This window comes from Manis javanica, chromosome 2 (genome assembly GCF_040802235.1).
Source record: "Manis javanica isolate MJ-LG chromosome 2, MJ_LKY, whole genome shotgun sequence".
Lineage (NCBI taxonomy): Eukaryota > Metazoa > Chordata > Mammalia > Pholidota > Manidae > Manis > Manis javanica.
In genome coordinates this window covers 224,316,578-224,335,286 of record NC_133157.1, presented here as the reverse complement: position 1 = coordinate 224,335,286, position 18,709 = coordinate 224,316,578, and the positions used below count along the sequence as shown (strand labels likewise).

Below are 18,709 nucleotides of genomic sequence, written 5' to 3'. Positions count from 1 at the left end.
GAAGAAAATTACAGACCAATATCCCTGATGAACATAGATGCAGAAATACTCAACAAAATGTTAGTGAATCAAATACAAAAATACATAAAAAAGATCATCCATCATGATCAAGTAGGATTTATTCCAGGGATGCAAGGATGGTACAACATTTGAAAATCCAAGATCATCATCCAGCATTTTAACAAAAAGGACCAAAACCACATGATGATCTCCATAGATGCTGAAAAGCATTTGACAAAATTCAACATCCACTCATGATAAAAACTCTCAAGAAAATGGGTATAGAGGGCAAGTACCTCAACACAATAAAGGCCATATATGATAAGCCCACAGCCAACATCATACTGAACAGCAAGAAGCTGAAAGGCTTTCCTTTAAGATCAGGAACAAGACAGGGATGCCCACTCTGCACTTTTATTCAACATGTACTGGGGGTCCTAGCCACAGCAATCAGACAACACAAAGAAATACAAGGCATCCAGATTGGCAAGGAAGAAGTCAAACTGTTCCTGCTTGCAGATGACACGATATTGTACATAAAAAACCCTAAAGAATCCACTCCAAAACTACTAGAACTAATATCTGAATTCAGCAAAGTTGTTCTGTGATACAAGATTAATACACAGAAGTCTGTTGTATTCCTATACACTAACAATGAACTAGCAGAAAGAGAAATCAGGAAAACAATTCCATTCACAATTGCATCAAAAAGAATAAAATACCTAGGAAGAAACCTAACTAAGGAAGTGAAAGACCTATACCCTGAAAACTACAAGGCACTCATGAGAGAAATTAAAGAAGACACCAATAAATGGAAACACATCCTGTGCTCATAGATAGGAAGAATTAATATTGTCAAAATGGCCATCCTGCGTAAAGCAATCTACATATTCAATGCAATCCCTAACAAAATACCAACAGCATTCCTCAACAAACTATAGCAAATAGTTCGAAAATTCATATGGAATCACAAAAGACCCCGAATAGTCAAAGCAACCCTGAGAAGGAAGAATAAAGCTACGGGAATTATGCTCCCTGACTTCAAGCTCTACTACAAACCCACAATAATCAAGACAATATGGTACTGGTACAAGAACAGACCCACTGACCAATGGAACAGACTAGAGAGCCCAGTATATACCGTCAATTAATATACAGTAAAGAAGCCATGGACATACAATGGGGAAAGAACAGCCTCTTCAGCAACTAGTGTTGGCAAAACTGGGCAGCTACATGCAAGAGAATGAAACTGGGTCACTGTCTAACCCCACACACAAAAGTAAACTCAAAATGGATTGAAGACCTGAGTGTAAGTCTTATAAAACTCTTAGAAGACAACATAGGCAAAAATCTCCTGAATATAAACATAAGCAACTTTTTTCCGAACACATCTCCTCAGGCAAGGGAAACAAAAGCAAAAATGAACAGATGGGACTATATCAAACGAAAAAGCTTCAGCAAAGGACACCATCAGCAGAACAAAAAGGCATCCTACAGTATAGGAGAATATATTTGTAAATGACATATCCGACAAGTGGTCAACATCCAAAACATATAAAGAACTCACACTCCTCAACAACTAAAAACCGAATAACCCAATTAAAAAATAGGTGGAGAATATGAACAGACAATTCTCCAAACAAGAATCAGATGGCCAACACGCATATGAAAAGATGCTCCACATCACTAATTATCAGGGAAATGCAAATAAAAACCACAATGAGATAGATATCACCTCACACCAGTTAGGATGGCCAGTATCTAAAAGACTAACAACAACAAATGCTGGTGAGGATGCGGAGAAAGGGGAAAGGAACCCTCCTACACTGCTGGTGGGAATTTAAGCTAATTCAACCATTGTGGAAAGCAATATGGAGGTTCCTCAAAAAACTAAAAATAGAAATACCATTTGACCCAGGAATTCCACTCCTAGGAATTTACCCAAATACAAGTTCTCAGATTCAAAAAGACAGATGCACCCCTATGTTTATCGCAGCACTATTTACAATAGCCGAGAAATGGAAGCAACCTAAGTGTCCATCAGTAGATGAATGGATAAAGAAGATGTGGTACATATACACAATGGAATACTGTTCAGCCATAAGAAAGAAACAAATCCTACCATTTGCAACAATAAGAAACAAATCCTACCATTTGGATGGAGCTAGAGGGTAGTATGCTCAATGGAATAAGCCAGGCAGAGAAAGACAAGTACCAAGTGATTTCCCTCATTTGGGGAATATAACAACGAATCAAAATTGAAGAACAAAACAGCAGCAGACTCAGTCTCCAAGAAGGGACTAGTGGTTACCAAAGGGGAAGAGTGGGGGAGGGCAGGTGGGGGGAGGGAGAAGGGGATTGAGGTGTATGATGTTTAATACACATGGTGTGGGGGGATCATGGGGAAGACAGTATAGCTCAGAGACAGCAAGTAGTGACTGTGGCCATCTTACTACAGTGATGGACAGTGACTGCAACGGGGTATGGGGGGATTGGATAATATGGGTGAATGTAATAACCACATTGTTTTTCATGTGAAACCTTCACAAGAGGGTATATCAATGATACCTTAAAAAAGAAAAAAACAAATAAGAGCCGGGCACAGGTGGTGGAGGTGGACTCAAAGCAATGTTGGAGGTGGTGCTCAAAAGCATATGGGAGAGAAGCAGGAGGGCGTTCAGCTAGTGACCATCGGTGGAACTGAGGGGTCGGGGGCTGGAGAGAGCAGCGGGGTCCAGCTCTGAGTCCTGAAGGTCACAGCAGGTTTGAGGGACGACGGTCTGGAAGGGGCAAGGAGAAGCAAAGGCTACTCAGCTCCCGTCCAGTCCTGCTGCTCCAATGGCTGAGCGGAAGAAAACCACAGCCATGGCTCTGACGGCCAGTTCTGGCCTGGGGAAGGGGCCCCCAGGCTCAGAGAAGAGGCTGTGGCTGCAGGAGTCCAGCAGGTATGGGGGAAGGCAGCAGGTGAAGACAGAGCAGGGTACGGCCATGACACGGGAGTCTGGGGCCTCTCGAGCAGTCGGTATCAACGGGGATAAAGGCCTAAGGAGGTTACTTGGAGTGGTCAGGACTTTCCTGTTCGTCTTCAGTTACACAAGTAAAGTAATAGCTCCCTTTGCCCACAGACCTCTCAGTACCATTCCCGTCCTCAGACTTAGTTTATTCTTGATGAGGCTGAACTTCATCTGAGCCCTGCGTTCTGGGAAAACAGGCCTTTGGGCAAATCATCCAACCTGCGACGGCCATGGGAGGCCTGTGTTCCCCACCTCCCCACCCACCCGCACGATGCTGGAATTCCATGAATTCATAAAGATCCGCAAAAAAGAAAGCTCCAGAGAAAAACAGTATCTGACTGGGGAAGCATCTCGTCATTTTAAAAACCAGCAAATAGCGGGAAAAGGCCGTTCTCTTGTCATTGCAGTGGAAAGCGTTCCTCAGGGTACCTGAACAGCTGATGAGGGAGTTGTCCTTAGAAGCGTAACAGCTAATACGTGGAGAAGCACCACAGATTCGCGCGTCACTATTCTGTCGGCTCTAATGAGGCCCAGGCACGAGCACCTCCAGCAGGTAAGATGCTCACAGGAACTTTGTAAGGAATGGGTCAAATACACCGATGGGACTTAATGTCACAAGGAGGGACAGCCAGAGGGTATGTGTATCACCTATGGTGTATTCTTGTCAAAAACCAAATAAAGCAAGCCCCAAACCACGGAGCTCCCATCGGATCAATGCTCTCTCAATAGGAAGTACAGGAAGGCAGGGCCGCGGAGGAACGCATTCAACACACGTCACAGAGGTACCATCAGCCCGATCCAGAGAGGGGGCCCGCATGAGGAACAATTTCTTCAACAGATAAACTGCAATTAAGAAAAAGAAAGGAAAATAAAAAAAAGAGGAGGCCTTGCCAACAAGGAGGAAACACAGGAGGAGACAGGAGATGCAGCCAAGTTCAGCCAGTCCTGCCTGTCTGACTCTTGACTGGGCAACACCAAGGGTGAAAGTGGTAATTACAGAAATCTGAACAATGACTGGACAGTTGGCATTAAGGAATTACTGTTAATTTTTTACAATACAGTAACATTGTTAAAAAAGGTGTCCTTATCTTTTAGAAATAGTTATAGATGAAACTTGCCTTAGATTTCCTTTAAAATAATTGCTGGGGAGTATGTGTTTGTGGAAGTGGGCACAGGCAGACAAAGTCAGACTGGCTCTGAGTTCCCAGTCACAGAGTCTGGGTGATAAGTGCTTGGAGGACCATCAGGAAATCCCCTTCTCTGTCTGTGTTTGTATATAAATTTCCAAATGTGTTTGAAATCTATGATAAAAAGTTTAATAACTTCAAAATTCAAAAGCATAACTATATCCATTCACTCATACGGTTTCTTGCTTGTAAAAGTATTTAATATATTTTGTCTTGACTCATGCAGTTTGAATTTAATAAATTCCACAAGTATTACATAGCCACAACATGCTACAAACTAAGAGGAGAAGGCCTCTGGTCCAACTATAGAATGCATATTTTACAAGTTCTATGCCTTCTTTTAAAATTTTTCTCAGTTAAGAAAAAAAATGGGGCTTTTTGATGTTAGCACTATTTGTTTTTAAATTTAGCAAGATGATACTTGGGGTTCTTTTATTTTAGTAATAAATTTAGAAACAATGATTAAAATGTATTCCCTGCTGTGTTAACAACCTTAGCTAGAGGACTGAAAAGGTTCATGATCCAAGTACCCTCAAACACTGCTGGTCATGGGGCACAATTCTATAAAAATGGAAGTGTGTTCGACGTCTCTCATGAAGCATTGCACTGCCCCCTGACAGGGAGGTGACTGGGAGAAGACGGCATGCTCTCTTTTCTGGAAACCATGCTAACAGGGCTAAGAGAACAGATCTGTGTGGCCTGGAAAGAGTTAATACAAGTAAATATCCTCATTAAATTTTGCTGCACGCATTGTTCTGCTCATCATTTGGGCATTTTTCCATTTGCAAGTGTCTCTGGCTGCTCCCTGCCAGAGGGCCTGTGAGTCCTCTCTCCACGGCTGTGGCTGAGGGGCTGGGCCCAACTCAGGAAGAGGAGCCAGAGGCTGTTTTGCTCCAGGTCCTTCCTCAGTGTACCACTTTAATATATATGACACAGATGTTTCTTCCCAAGTACCTATGTGATTGTACCTATGTGGCTCCAGAGTATTTTTCTCAACTCCTTTAGAAACTAGGGGTGAAGGCTGTTAAGCAGCACAAATGTCAACAGAGGCAGAGCTCAGATGAAGCAACAGTGACGGGAGAGGGGAGGCAGCTCAATGGGGCACTGCGATTGATTACTCACACAACACGATCGGCACCCAGCCCATGCCCAGGGAGAGACGACAGTAAGCCTCGCAAGGCCAAACGTCTAACACCAAACTGATTACAGAACCCAATTCAAGACTGTTGAAATCAGAAGAATTTCCAGTAAGCCAGGTACTAGGAGCAAATCAATAACATCCACTATTCACCACTTTGTGCACATAAAAATAATCAGCAGCATTAATTCGATTAAATTATGTCATAGAGCATAATTTACAAATTTAACTTCATATGTACTAGATGACAATACTCTAAATTAGGACACTTAAATTTTTTTTTAATTCCTAAAAGTATTTGTATCAAGCCTTGAGCAGTAGACAGAGACTCCCTCAAAAGCTAGAGTTATCAAAAATGAAACTAGGATGTGAACCAGACAAAAGAAAAACTCTTTCAAACTTGAATAGAGATTTTTGAATTCTAACAGAGGAACGGCTCCGCCCCTCCACACACGAACGTCCTCAAGCTTCCCCATGACTGCAGCGCGGTTGGACGGAAAGACGATGGGCCTGGGCACCCAGGACCTAGGCTTCAGTCAGGTCCTCTACTACCTTACTACTGAGCAGTCGTAACCCAGGCCATGCCACCTCAGCTCTGAGGCTTCATTTCCTCATCTGTCAGGTGGAAATATAATGAGGAACACTGTCCTGAGGTTTGAACAAGACAATGCACGAGAATGTGTCAGGCATACTCTCTGAACCTCACTCACATGCACTAGCCACTTGTATTTACAGAGCAGTAACAGCAACAAAGTAGTAACAGACCTAGTATTTCAGAGACCATGGGAAAAAAGAGAAAGAGCACAATAATTATTATGGACTATATACATACCATCTTACATTTTACAGATCTTTACACTTTATAAACCACTTTTGCATATATAAATTAGTTGGAGAATTTATAATGAAGCAGTTTAATGTAAATAACATTTATTTCATTGAACGTATTTTAATTTAGAATAATTTTTAGTTACCAACTTGAAAAACCTACAAGTAGTAAGAGGACATGATGCTGTGTAACAACTAAACTAAAAGAATCTGTTACAAAGTTAAACATTTTAAAAAACTGTAATAAATACTTAAGAAGTATCATTAAAAAGGGCTCAGCAGAAGCAATCAAACCAAGTAAATCTTTCTACTGATAGAGAAAGGTCATTGCATTGTTTTTCACGACAGAGACACAAAAGAGAAAGCTGTCTTACACTCTCTGCCTCATCATGTGTGATCTGCACCCAGAACAAGAGTGATGGGCCTGGCGTTAGTGGTGTCGCCATCGGGCCAATCTTGTGTTCCTGGCTACACTTAAGGTCTTATTGCCTGAGTAAGGGCCTGGCTATTAAAAACCAAGCAAACAAAAAAAATCCAGAGTTTATGCCTTCGAAACATTTGCTATTCACCTTTATTTACCGACTGTCCTTTGAAACAGCGCCATCTCTGGGGAACCTGCCCCTACACAAGCTCTGGTGCCTGATCTGGCCCACGCAAGTTGACACCTCACTACAAGCATCCGCCTCTAAGCTCACAAGTACCCTGTACACTTAATCATTACACTGAAAATTTACTTTAGGCCCTGAGAACAATGTGCCCAGGGCAATGTGCTGTTATTTTTTAAATCTGTTAATCTTACATTTATTTTTAGAGAAACTGTCTAGATTTAAAAACTAAACTCTCCATATATTCAACATCAACTCTAATACAATCTTATTGAATATAATCTGATAACTACATTTACTTTGCAATGAAATATGAATGAGTGCCTGGCATTTCCCCTCTGGAATGTAAGACTATTGCTTTGTTTCCCAAGGAGGGATCCATCAAGACCTGAAAACTGCCTAAGGTTATCTAGATCCTCACCCTTCTTGGCCAGCCTCTAAAGCCCTGCCCAAAACCTCCACAGAAAGCTTCCAGACAATTCAGTGAAGAGCTCATAGGGAATTACTTCAGTCCAGTGATTCAATGATTCATTTAAAAACAGTTACTAAGCACTTAGGTGCCAGAAAACAGTTAATTAGAACATGTCTTTACCTAAGATGGGGTTGTGGACTAGTGGACAAGATGGTTTCCAAAATAATTACACCCCTTTAAAGATTATCCTTAATAGAAAGAGGTACACCGGAGTACAAGACTCCAAAGGAGTCCTGGAGCAGTCAGGAAGGCTTCTAGGAGGTGGTGACATTTGAACCTGGTCTTGAAGATCAGCTAAGAACTTTTCAGACGGGGGAGTCAGACAAGTCTCACTCTCTCCATCTTCCTGAGTGCTTCTTCAAATGCACTCGAGGTAAACTCCCTTTAATTGGTATAAAGAGGCCATATGGCCCACAGGGCAACAGTGGCCCAAGTTCCTATGCTAGCTCCACCATCAAGCTGTGTGGCGTGGAACGCTGTTTACTGCCTCTTCTCATACCTGAGAAATGGGGCGTGATGGCCTGGTAAGGCTGTCCCAGGAAGTCAGCAATGTCTAGCGCACGTGAAGGTTTGATGCTGTGCACACCGGCCTGAGCACCTCCCAAGAAGAGTCCCGTCCCCTCCGAGCCATGTAGCTGTGTGTGACTCTGGCCACACTCCTGAGTCTTGACCACCCTGCTCACTGCATCCCCTCGCCCTCTACCTTGCTCTCTGCTATCTGGGCAGGGACCTGCCTGGGTGTGCCAAGCTCCTGCTTTGCGGTTCAGAGCCACTGTCCCTCCAAGTCTGAAAGCCTACACCTCTCACTTCATTCAGCTGCCTGACTACGGGTCACCTGCTCAGAGGGACTTTTCTTGACCACAGTTTTAACTGGCCTCCTCACCATTGCTCTTTCCTACTTTGTTTTACTCAGTGCCTCTGGACTGCCTCCTCCACACAATGCCAACTCCAAAAAGGAAGAGACTTGGCTTTGTTCCCTACATACCTCAGCAGTCAGAACAGCTCCTGTACACAGCGGGCACACAGTATGTGTTGACTGAATTAAGGTAAGATGATGTTAAAACTGGAATAATACCTATCTTGTAGGGTTTTCACTGAGATGGCACATGACAGAAAAGCCAATACACAAGGTGGCATACAGAGTGCAGTCTCGCCCCACCAGCCTGAAGATGGAACAGGCTCGCTAGGGGGGGAAGCAGATACAGAGATACAGTTGCATGGGGATCCAGGAGTGGCTGGGGCTGCTCCCTTGGTGCCAGCACGACACGCACAGGGTGCAAGAGTTTCCAGGCTGCACGACCCAGAAAAGGTTAAGTTCTGGTAAAAACATGGGTTTTCTAAGTATCAACTTAGCAGCTTATGGGCTAAGTTTACGGCAGAGCTCCAGCTGGCCACGCTGGTACGCTGTCACGTTTCATAGTTTTTGTAGATGCTCTGAAGAGACCACACCGGTCAGCCCAGTGCCACTGGCATGCAGTGAGGGGCATGACCAAGGCTAGGAATCCAGAATCTCAGGGCTGCGCCCCCCACCCAATGCTGAGCGCACTTCACCTGCCCCGCGATCATCAGAGGGCTGGGGCTCTAAGAAGCCGCACTAACGACTCACTCGGAGGAATGCAGAGACCGGCCTGCGACCATGCCAGAGCGTCCCAGCTCCTGGGGCAGATAGAGCAGAGCTAGAGGTAAGGAGGTGGGTGGGGGCACAAGCCCCGACTTTATCTGAGTGACAAATGACATGGAGGAGACAGGGAGGGAAGCGTGGGAGAGGCAGCCGTGGGCAGGAGATGGAAGGCCTCTGACGGCCGAGCTGGCGTCCTCCACTTCATCTGATGGGCAGCACTTTATCCCTGGGAGTTCCTGATCAGAGGATTGCCTATTTAAGTCAAATCATGTGATAGTAATCAAGTTAATTAACAGAAAAGGGACAGATGTATGAACTCCGAGTTAAGATACATAAATAGGAAGAAATGAAGGAAGGCAGAAACATAAAGGAGGGGCTGGCTGGGACAGGCTAAACCCAGAGGTTTGGTGATGATCAGTTGCTCAAATGACGCCAAGGTTTAACACCTGAACTGAGGTCACTGATTAAAGGGGATTAGGCAAACAGGAGAACAAACAAGATGTAAAGGTCCTATGAGGACCTGTTTTGTTCTGTCACCAGGTGAAGGGCCCAGTGAATTAGCAGGACTGCTCAGCTCTCTCCTCAGCATGCACGCGTGGCAAACGGCAGCTGGTGCACACTGCCAGGGTCACTCCGAACACTGCTTTTCGTCTGGCAAGGAAGACAGACCAGCCTGCTTATGAATTACTCAAAGCTAGCTCAACTCTCACCTATTCTAGGGAACATCCTTCAATGCCCAGCGACTGCTCCCACTCTGGACTCAGGGCACACCGACAGGATTCTTCACCGCAGTACCACTTTGGCACACGATGGCCTTCTTTCTCCGATCAGATTACAAGCTTCCTGAGGGCCTGGGGTACATCTGCCGCATCTCCTGTTCCCACCACGGACTGGGTAAGCATTGTGCCCAACAAGGGCAACTGCCAAGCACCTCAGCGCCCCAGCGTCACAGCGGGCGTCAGGAGAGCCCATTGGGGAAGCAGTGCACAAGCAGAACTAGCGTCCAGTTTAGAACATGCTGGCAGCCCCACAACCTGCCAGGCATCTGACATTGTCCTAGAGTGCACACTCTGGCCCCCAAACCTCCTCTCCACCCCGTTAGGAAGCGATCAGTAATGTTAAGTTGTGGTCCTCTGACACATCTGTTCCACACAACCCATCCTTAGAGTGTCTTTGCCACGTGTATGAAGACAAGCACAAATATTTCTTGAGGGCGGGCTTGTGAACTGTTAGTGTACAGTAAGAAATAAGCAATTACACGGGTCCATTGGAACACTAAAGAAGATTCCAGTCAACTAGGTAAGAATACACAACTACATTTCAAGAAAAATTAACTCAAGATATATTAAAACTAACAGGAATTAGGTTTCTTCTAAGACTGTTACCTGCTAGAGTTATTAGGAAGCTGATATTTTGGGAATGTAACATATCTAAGAATAGATTACATATGCGTGTATACATATATGCAGACACACATATATATGTATATACAGTGAATGTATTTTAAGACACCAAACTTGGGTCCGTACAAGAATCTTTTCCTTTTTCCCCTGTTCCTCTATTTTCCACAATTTTAAATGGTGAAAAAGGTAACACGTATTTTGAAAACATACCAAGGGAAGTACAACACGTGACACCAGCACTAGTTAGGGTACTGGCGTAAGCTGTATCTTTGCCAGTATCTTAACTATAGTTTTTAAAAAGCAATATTCAGACACCATTTTAATGTTAATTGTGAAAGACAAAAACTGTTTAAAAATGTTTCACATTTCTTGGACTCTAAAGGCAATAAATATACAGAGTATATTCCATTAAATTCTGTTGAACTGCAAAGATAAGTTATAACGGCAACTTCAACAGTGAAAATATTCACTCCAAATATGATTAACATGACATTAAAACTGAAAAATAACTTGGAATTCTACATAATCTTGTGAGTAACTTGGTATTATAGTCTCATCTATACCAATCTATGAGCCATATTTGAACCTATTCAATGATGGTACAATTATGCACCTTTGGGTATGCAGACTATAATTTTTTCAAGCTATTCTAGAACGAGCAATTGTAACCACACTGAGCAGACATCTGACGTACATGGCCCCCCTTCCACAATACCACAAACGCTTCTGTCTGGCAGCCTGCCCTGCAGGGCTTTCACCATTGGGCCTCTTACCTGACATGGAGACTGCGTGCGTCCTCACGCCTTGCTTTTCGCTGTTGGTGAGCCTGTAATAAAAAGAATGGCAAAGCGTGAACACATGCCCTTCGGGACCAGACGGGCACGATGCGCTCAAACACAGAGCTGCCCAGTGTCAGGACTACGTCATTTCTTGCGGAGACTGAATTTCAGAGGGGGAGCTCTTAGCAAAGTCAGTTCTACCACCTGAGGCACTTAAAATACTCCGACTGTCTTAAAGACAAGAACTTCAGACAGACAGCCAAAGGGGCACTCGGCTGCTGGAGAGAGCGACTCCCCACAGTGACTGAGACAGCGATACGGCTCAGTGTGCACACGGAGGACTGTGACTTAGACACTAGACTGTGAGGGATGAAACAGATGGAAGAAAATACCTGGAATTGAAATCTGCTCTCAAAACTCAATTTGAAGTATTCTTCCTTCTTAAATTTAGAGCATGTAAAAAAGCAGGTATCACCTTAATATTTATTATTTTATTTACAGACTGAAAAAGGGTTGTTATATGAAATGGCTCAACAACATTAGTGTTTTAGGTATTTACCCACATAAAGTTCTGCCCAAGAGTTTCAGTGACAAAATGCAAGTATAGCTCAGTTAAAAATTTTTTGAAAGTGCAAAACACAGAAAAAGGAACCCCATAGTCCTTAGATGTCAAAGTTCCTTTGATCTTTTTGTAAAGGAAAACTTTCTCCAGATACATAAACATTTACTATAGAAGTACTGAATGGAAAATTTTCCTTGCATACAGTATTTATACTAGGAAATACTGGAACTTAAAGTAATATACATTTTTGAGAACTAGAACTATTCAACTGTATAACCTCTGCAATTAATGTTTATAGCATAAAGCCATAGAATTGAGTTCTTTTTATTGAATTATCTAATTATTGGAAATCTTACGGTATCTTTTAAGCTTAACTGAAGTTGTTTTCCAACAAGTGATCAGTTTCTCTTCCATTGCAGCCACACAGCTTATCACAATTACTTTGGACTCTGTTTACTAGGAAGCCACAGGCTGCACGCTCACAACAGGCTATGTCATTTGCTTCCATGTTCTGTTGCCAAAACCTTGTGGTCTCCCTTTACTACACTGTTTTGTGTGCTGTTGCAAATCAACTTTCTTACAACTGTGTGGATATTACCACCTTCTGATCAACAGCAGTAAGTGTTTGCTGCTCTATGATTTGTGGAAATTTCGCTCTTCTAAAGTTTATTTATTCATTGTTTGTAGTATCTGTTTCTACTTCTAATCTGCTACCTTCTTCACTCATGTTTCTATCTATGTTTATGATTCCTATATGTTTTAATCCTCAAAGTCATCTCTTAAAAACATTATACAATTGAAGATACTCTGAGCATGAGTCCCCTGGCCTGATGTGGGACATAAGAATCCATTAAATATTGCTGGGTTTGTGAAACAAACTGCCTAAAAGCTAAGAGAAAGCTGGTCACACCCACCCCTCCATTCACCTGCATAGCTCCTGTGCACCTACTATGTGTCAGAACTGCCTGGCGTCAGGTGGACGCCACATGAGCCTGCCATAAAGGTTACAGGGGTGTCACAGACAAGCAAAGAGGTACAATTTTAAAGTGGCGGAAGTACTATGGTGAAGTAGACGGTATTATGGGAAAACACCCAGGGATGCCCTCTAAGACTGGGGGATCGTGGGAGGTTTCTAGAGGAAATGGTGTGGGCGAGACCAGAGAGGTGAGCAGGGCTTTGCTGGGGACAAGGTAACTGGATGAAGGGAGGTGGAGGTCCTGAGGGGGGAGAGCACTTGCAAAGGCCTGGAGGGGACGCAAGAAAGTTTATTCCAGTGACTGAAAACACGTTCAGTGGAGCTGAAGAGCCCCGTGTAAAGAGTGGGCAAATGAGGCCAGGGGAGCTGGCAGGAGACAACTGTGTGGGCCCAGCCAGTAGGCTGAGGATGCTGGCATTTATCCTCAGAGCAAGTCATGCAAGATCTTGGATCAGGAAAGTTCCCTCACATGGTGGTACAGAGAATGGGAGGACGATGGCAAACCAGACAGATGGAGACGGGTAGGAGATGTGCAGGAAAAAAAAAGTCACCCTAGCAGGCCTGAGACTGCATCCCTTGAGGCCGGCCTGTGGCTGGTTGTTTGGGAACCTGCGTTTCAGGGGGTCTCCACCATCCCCTAAATAAAGGTGGTTTGCTGGGCCTAAACTATACAGACCATGAGGTTCATGCTGGACTTCTGCTTTCCTTCTAGAAGTCCTGAACGTTTGGCACATGCCAGGCAGTTTGTACACGATAGGGCCCCCAGAGAAACCCTGGGCCCTGCATCTCTAATGAGCTTCCCAGGTAGGATTTCACGTCACAGCTCAGTGCTAGAGGAACGAGGTGTGTCCGCCCTGGGTGTACTGGGAGAGGGCTCTTGGGAGTTTCCCCGGTCCCCTCTGGACTTCACCCACACGCCTCCTCCCAGCGCTGCTCACTTTGTGCCCTCTGTAATACGTAATACATCAGAGCCAGGAATGGGACTGTGCATCGAGTCTGGGAGTACTTTCCAGAGAATCACTGAGCACAGGGCTGGTCTTGGGGACCCTGGCAAAGGAGATGACTGGAGTAGCCCAGACAGGTGATGACAGCAGCTAAGAACAGGGGAAGGGGTGTGGGAAGGTGGAGAAGTAGATGGATCTGAAGGAATTTAGTGATGGACTGGCTATGGAGAAGAGAGACGGTGACAGAACAAAGATGATTCCCCAGGTTCGCCCTCTTCGTCCTTTACCCAGGGGCCTCCCAGAAGTATTCCTCTGCTGGTGCCCTAGGATTCTGTCCAAACCCCTCCCTGCACCCCTGCACACAGCCCTGACTGTTCAATCACTGTGTATCACATGTCTAAATTATAACTGTTATTTGGGCCCCAGTTCCTAGCACATTGGCCGAGAAGAAGGAAGTTATGAAATAAATTATTTTGGCACTACTATTCTTTTAATTTTATAAGCCAGTACATCGACTATGAAATTCATGATATAAACAAGTAAAACAACTAAATAAATTACTTATTTTTAATTTTCTCCTATGTAAAATAGCCAGAATGCTACCTATTTTCAGGTTTTTACAAAGATCAGCAATGACTATCAAGTGGCTATTTAACCGCAGGCCTTCAGTGTTATCACTATGACTATTTTCCTCCCAATAATACATACAGATTTTATTTTTAAGTTGATATACATATTATATTGGTTTCAGGTGCACAACATAGTGACTTGAGAGTTATACACACTACTGAATGCTCACCACTCTAAGGGCAGTTACCATCTATCAACACAGGAAGCTATTACAGTATTACTGACCATATTCCTGGACTGGACTTTGATCCCCATGCCTAGTTTACTTTGTAACTGGATGTTTGTACCTCTTCTTGAATCTCCTACTGAACTAAAAGGAGAAAATAAACTTTAAACTTTAGATTAAACCTAAATACATGAGTTACAGTCGATTTGATTTCTTTCTGGAAATACTTTTCTCGTTCCCCAATCACAGATGTACAGATTTGATTATTCAGGCAAATGGATAATAAAGCATAGTTACTTCTTACAGTTTCTAAAACAACAGAGTTAACAACATGCACAGAACAGCACTTACTTTGGTATTGATGGCAAAGCCCGTTCTCCTTCTGGGGAAAAAAGGGAGGAGAGAGATGAGTGTCCTGTTCCTTCTGAAAAGATTACTTGTAGCGATCAGGGGAGGATGGGCCCTAGTCCAGCACTGCAGCAATAACCCTTTAAGGAAATTATTACATGGTCCCTCTTAGGCTTTTGTGGTCTTATTTTCAATATTTATAACAAACATCCAGTGACTGTAGGTGCACATTGTTTAAAAAGTACTGCATGATCAGAACAAAGCACTATGCTGATAAACTGGTGAAGGACGCCCTCCCAGGAGCAGCTAAAGATGAAGGATGTCTCACTGTCAAAGTCAGTACTCCTTGCCAAAGTACTGAAGATTAGGCATTTTGATAAAAATGCCCACTAGCAGTAACACCAAAAACTGTGCAGGAACCCCAGAAACACAAAGGAAACAAATGCACAGGCCTTACGGCTGTGGAGGGACTGATGCACAGAGGAGCCTAGGACCCAAAAGGCCTGTAGAGTGTGACGGGGAGGACAGGGTGCCAGGAAGCCCTCTTACTGGGGGTGGGTGTCTCCCACCAGTGGCTGGGCTGGGCTCGGGGCTGTGGGCGCAGTGACCAGCTCCTGCCGGTCTCACTGCAGTGAGCATCGGGCCCCTGCTCGTCGGCTGGAGGAGACCTGCTCTCCCTATACCTCCTTTTGTGAACCAGGAAGCACGGAGCCCTCCTAATTCCATCTCTTTTATATGGACTAATCTAACAGACCAACTGATCCTCTCTCCTAATCCATTCCTGGGCTAAATTACTATCAAGGATAATCTCCCTCAAATACAAATCCAAGTCATTCCCCTGCTTAAACTGTAGTGTCTACTGACAGCCTTTAGGACATGTAAGCGCCTCCTGCACCCGCAAAGCGCAGCTTCGTTTCTACTGGTGAACAGCGCTGCTCTGCCTCCATCCTTGGTGTGTCTGTGGGCCAAGGCCACGTGTAGGTCGTGGGTGCCTGCCCACCAGCCACCCTCCTGGCACCCTCCCAGGCACCTCCACCTGCCCTTGAACTCCACCTCACTTCCCTTCACCCGGTCACCGAAGCCACCCTTGTTACGGTCCCTCCAGTCGCATCCTCTGCCATTCCCGGATCCTATGTGGTCACATTGGATTTCCCTGAACACGTCATGCCGCCTGCACACATTCCGTTCAGTCAAAGATAAAGATGCCCTACCTTCTGGCGGAAGAATCATCGCTCAATACTTCCAAACTCAGTCCAAGCACAGTCCCCTTAAAGGAGCCTTTCATAGAAACCCCAAGAGGCTCAGGATGGCCCTGTGGTGCCTCTGCTGCATTAATAGAGTGCTTGTCATGGATCAGAATCCTTGAAGACTAGGCAACCAGCCCCTGGGGTCTGATTAGCAGAGTGCCTGGCACTCCAGAGGCTCCCAAACCACTGCTTGATAAATGAGGAACTGAATCAGCCTTGGGGCCCAAGGAATGACTCCTTCTGAGCACCGTTTACCTGCCTATGAACAGAGACCGCGTTGCCCCATGTGCAGGGGTGGCTGGGAGGCTTGATGACACACAGTGTGTGGCCACTGCCCAGCACAGATGTGCAGCAGTGCTCTATCCAAACTCCCTCACTCTTTGACGTTTTGACACCCAAATTTCAAGCAGAATAACCAAGTTACACTATGAAGACCAAACTTAGAATAACTGAAAAATTTTGTCAGTAGTTCATTATCCCATGAATGCCACCACCACCACCTTACCCACACCCAATGCCGTCATTTAATAATATGGCCTTTTAAATGACATATCTGTGATTTGTTTGTACTTTCTGTTGAAATTTCTCCCTCCTTGGAGAGAAAAAGAAAGCCGTTATTAACTATTTGGTTAATATAGACTTCCTAAGTAGGTGGGCAGGAGTAGAGAAGGCTGCAAATGAAGGATATTGAGAGTAAATTTTTAGGAAGCAAGAAAGTAATAGAATACTGAGAAAAATAGCCACAGACACTATTATCAGCAGCATTATAAAAACTAAGTACTCACCAACTAAAATGCCCAATGCCAGAAGTTAATTTTTAACACACCTTTAAATTTTTAAGTTGAATGAGTTCTCATGTCACTCACATAACTTGCATCTTATTTCTCTGAATAAATCTTTAAGGAATAAGGATATGTCTTTGTAGTAACCTGTATTTTTATTTTTAGAATTGCGACTTTTAATTTCTGAAAAGTTTTAATCTATTTTTTTAATTAAACAATTACAACAGATTGTAACAAACTGTAAATCATAAAGATACACAATGCAGAAAAGAAGTACAAAAGGTGAAGGCCTCCTGTTCACTTCAAATACAATTCCAGCTTTCTTAGGCTAACCATCCGGAGTGGGCACTTACCTTCCCAGACTCCCTCACTTCTGTTATGCTTATGAATGCATGCACAGGTTTCGCTGTATTTCCATATGTGCATGCAGGTGTTTAAACACAAAAAGAGTGCTACCTCATCACTGTCGGCAGCCACCCCACACTGTATTGATCATGTGTGCACCCCATTTACCGATTCCCATCTTGTGGGCACGCAGGTTACTTTCAGTTGTGTGCCATGGGGACCCCCTGTCAGCAGCTCGTCAGGGCAGGTTTTTAAGAAGTGGCCCACTGCGCAGGGAACTACTGCCACAAATGCCTCTGTAAGTGCCATATCCAAGAAGGAGGGTCCATTTTCCAGTAGTCCTGCCAAGAATGGATATTAGCAGTCCTTTTCCCATCTAATAAGCACACAAGCTGACTGTCACTGCATCCATATGCTCACTGGACATGTGTACAAACACTCTTCTATGAGGTGTCACTTTTACACTCGGTTGTCCCAGTGAGTTGGAAGAACACTAGAAAATTAAGAGGTTTCAATTCTTTATGTGTTACAAGGGCTTTCCTTTCTGTGTCACAGCTTTACATGTTTCTTTTTCTAACAGAAATGTTTCTATATTTATGTAATGAACTCTTATCCATTCTGTCCCGTATCTTCTGGTTTTTGTGTCATGCTCAGAGGCATGCAACCCCCGGCAGGATGTATTTACTCTCATCCTACATATAGAAAATCTACTTCAGAAACATTGAAATTATGACATTAATTTGCATAATTCTTTCTTCTGAGAATTTTATTATAATTGACGAATGGCTACTGAGCTTTGTGAGGGTAAGGGGTAGGATTGATAATGCCCTATAGTAAGGACCGAGGACACCTGGGATTTGGCTCATGACATTCAGCTTGTGGCTCTCATTGCATTTTCTGCCCCAATAAATACCATATTTAAAAGCACTTTATAAATGCACGGTAATCATGGGAGATCACAGAACAAACAAAATGCATCTTAGTGTAGTCAGCACTCACACGCACTTACAGGTCACTTAAACTGCTATGATCTGTTACATATGTAAACATGTATATGTTACATACAATGAATCAGTTTATAATCTAGAGAAAACAGATAGGTACATATATAATTGTTATTTAAAGCACATTACCAGGAAATTGGTACATCAGGTTTGTAGAAACACTATTTTTCATTTATTTGAAATTAAGAAAAAAATCTTAATTACAAAAATTCACATGTGCTCTTGTCCACTTATATCTCTGACTATAATCCATTACAAATGTTTGACTTAAAATATTTCAGTAAGGCAATGTATCTTCACTTTAGGTATCACTATAGAAGAGTCATATAATAAATAAATATGCTATGATTTAGAATAAGTAAATTATCAAACTTAGTAATTCATTCAGTAAGAATGACATAAAAACGTTTAATACCCTACTCAGTTTTTATGAGAAGCATTTTCATTTATGCTCTTTCCATCTGAGTGAAGAACTTAATTAATGCTTCTCATTACGAGATTTGGTATCAAATGTTTATCCCTACCGGAAAAAAAAGAGCCAATTAAAAACCAATGCAGTGAGATTCTGCAGCTTTAAACATGGAATAGCTCGTTTACTGCCTCACATCTGAATGCTGGGTTTTTTTATGCATACCAACAAGGTGATTAAAAACATTTT

General features: G+C 43.5%; 1 protein-coding gene across 13 annotated transcripts in view; it reads right to left on the bottom strand.

Moving 5' to 3' along the window:
- The window catches only part of PTK2 (protein tyrosine kinase 2), a 299,782-nt gene that overhangs the window by 81,427 nt on the left and 199,646 nt on the right, over window positions 1-18,709 (bottom strand). For all 13 annotated transcript variants that reach the window (XM_073230260.1, XM_073230262.1, XM_073230268.1 and 10 more), the window contains 2 exons: window positions 14,677-14,707; window positions 11,042-11,094 (listed from right to left, as the gene is read on the bottom strand). In XM_073230260.1, the coding sequence (XP_073086361.1) occupies window positions 11,042-11,094; window positions 14,677-14,707 (84 nt within the window). The remainder of the gene's footprint in view (window positions 1-11,041; window positions 11,095-14,676; window positions 14,708-18,709) is intronic.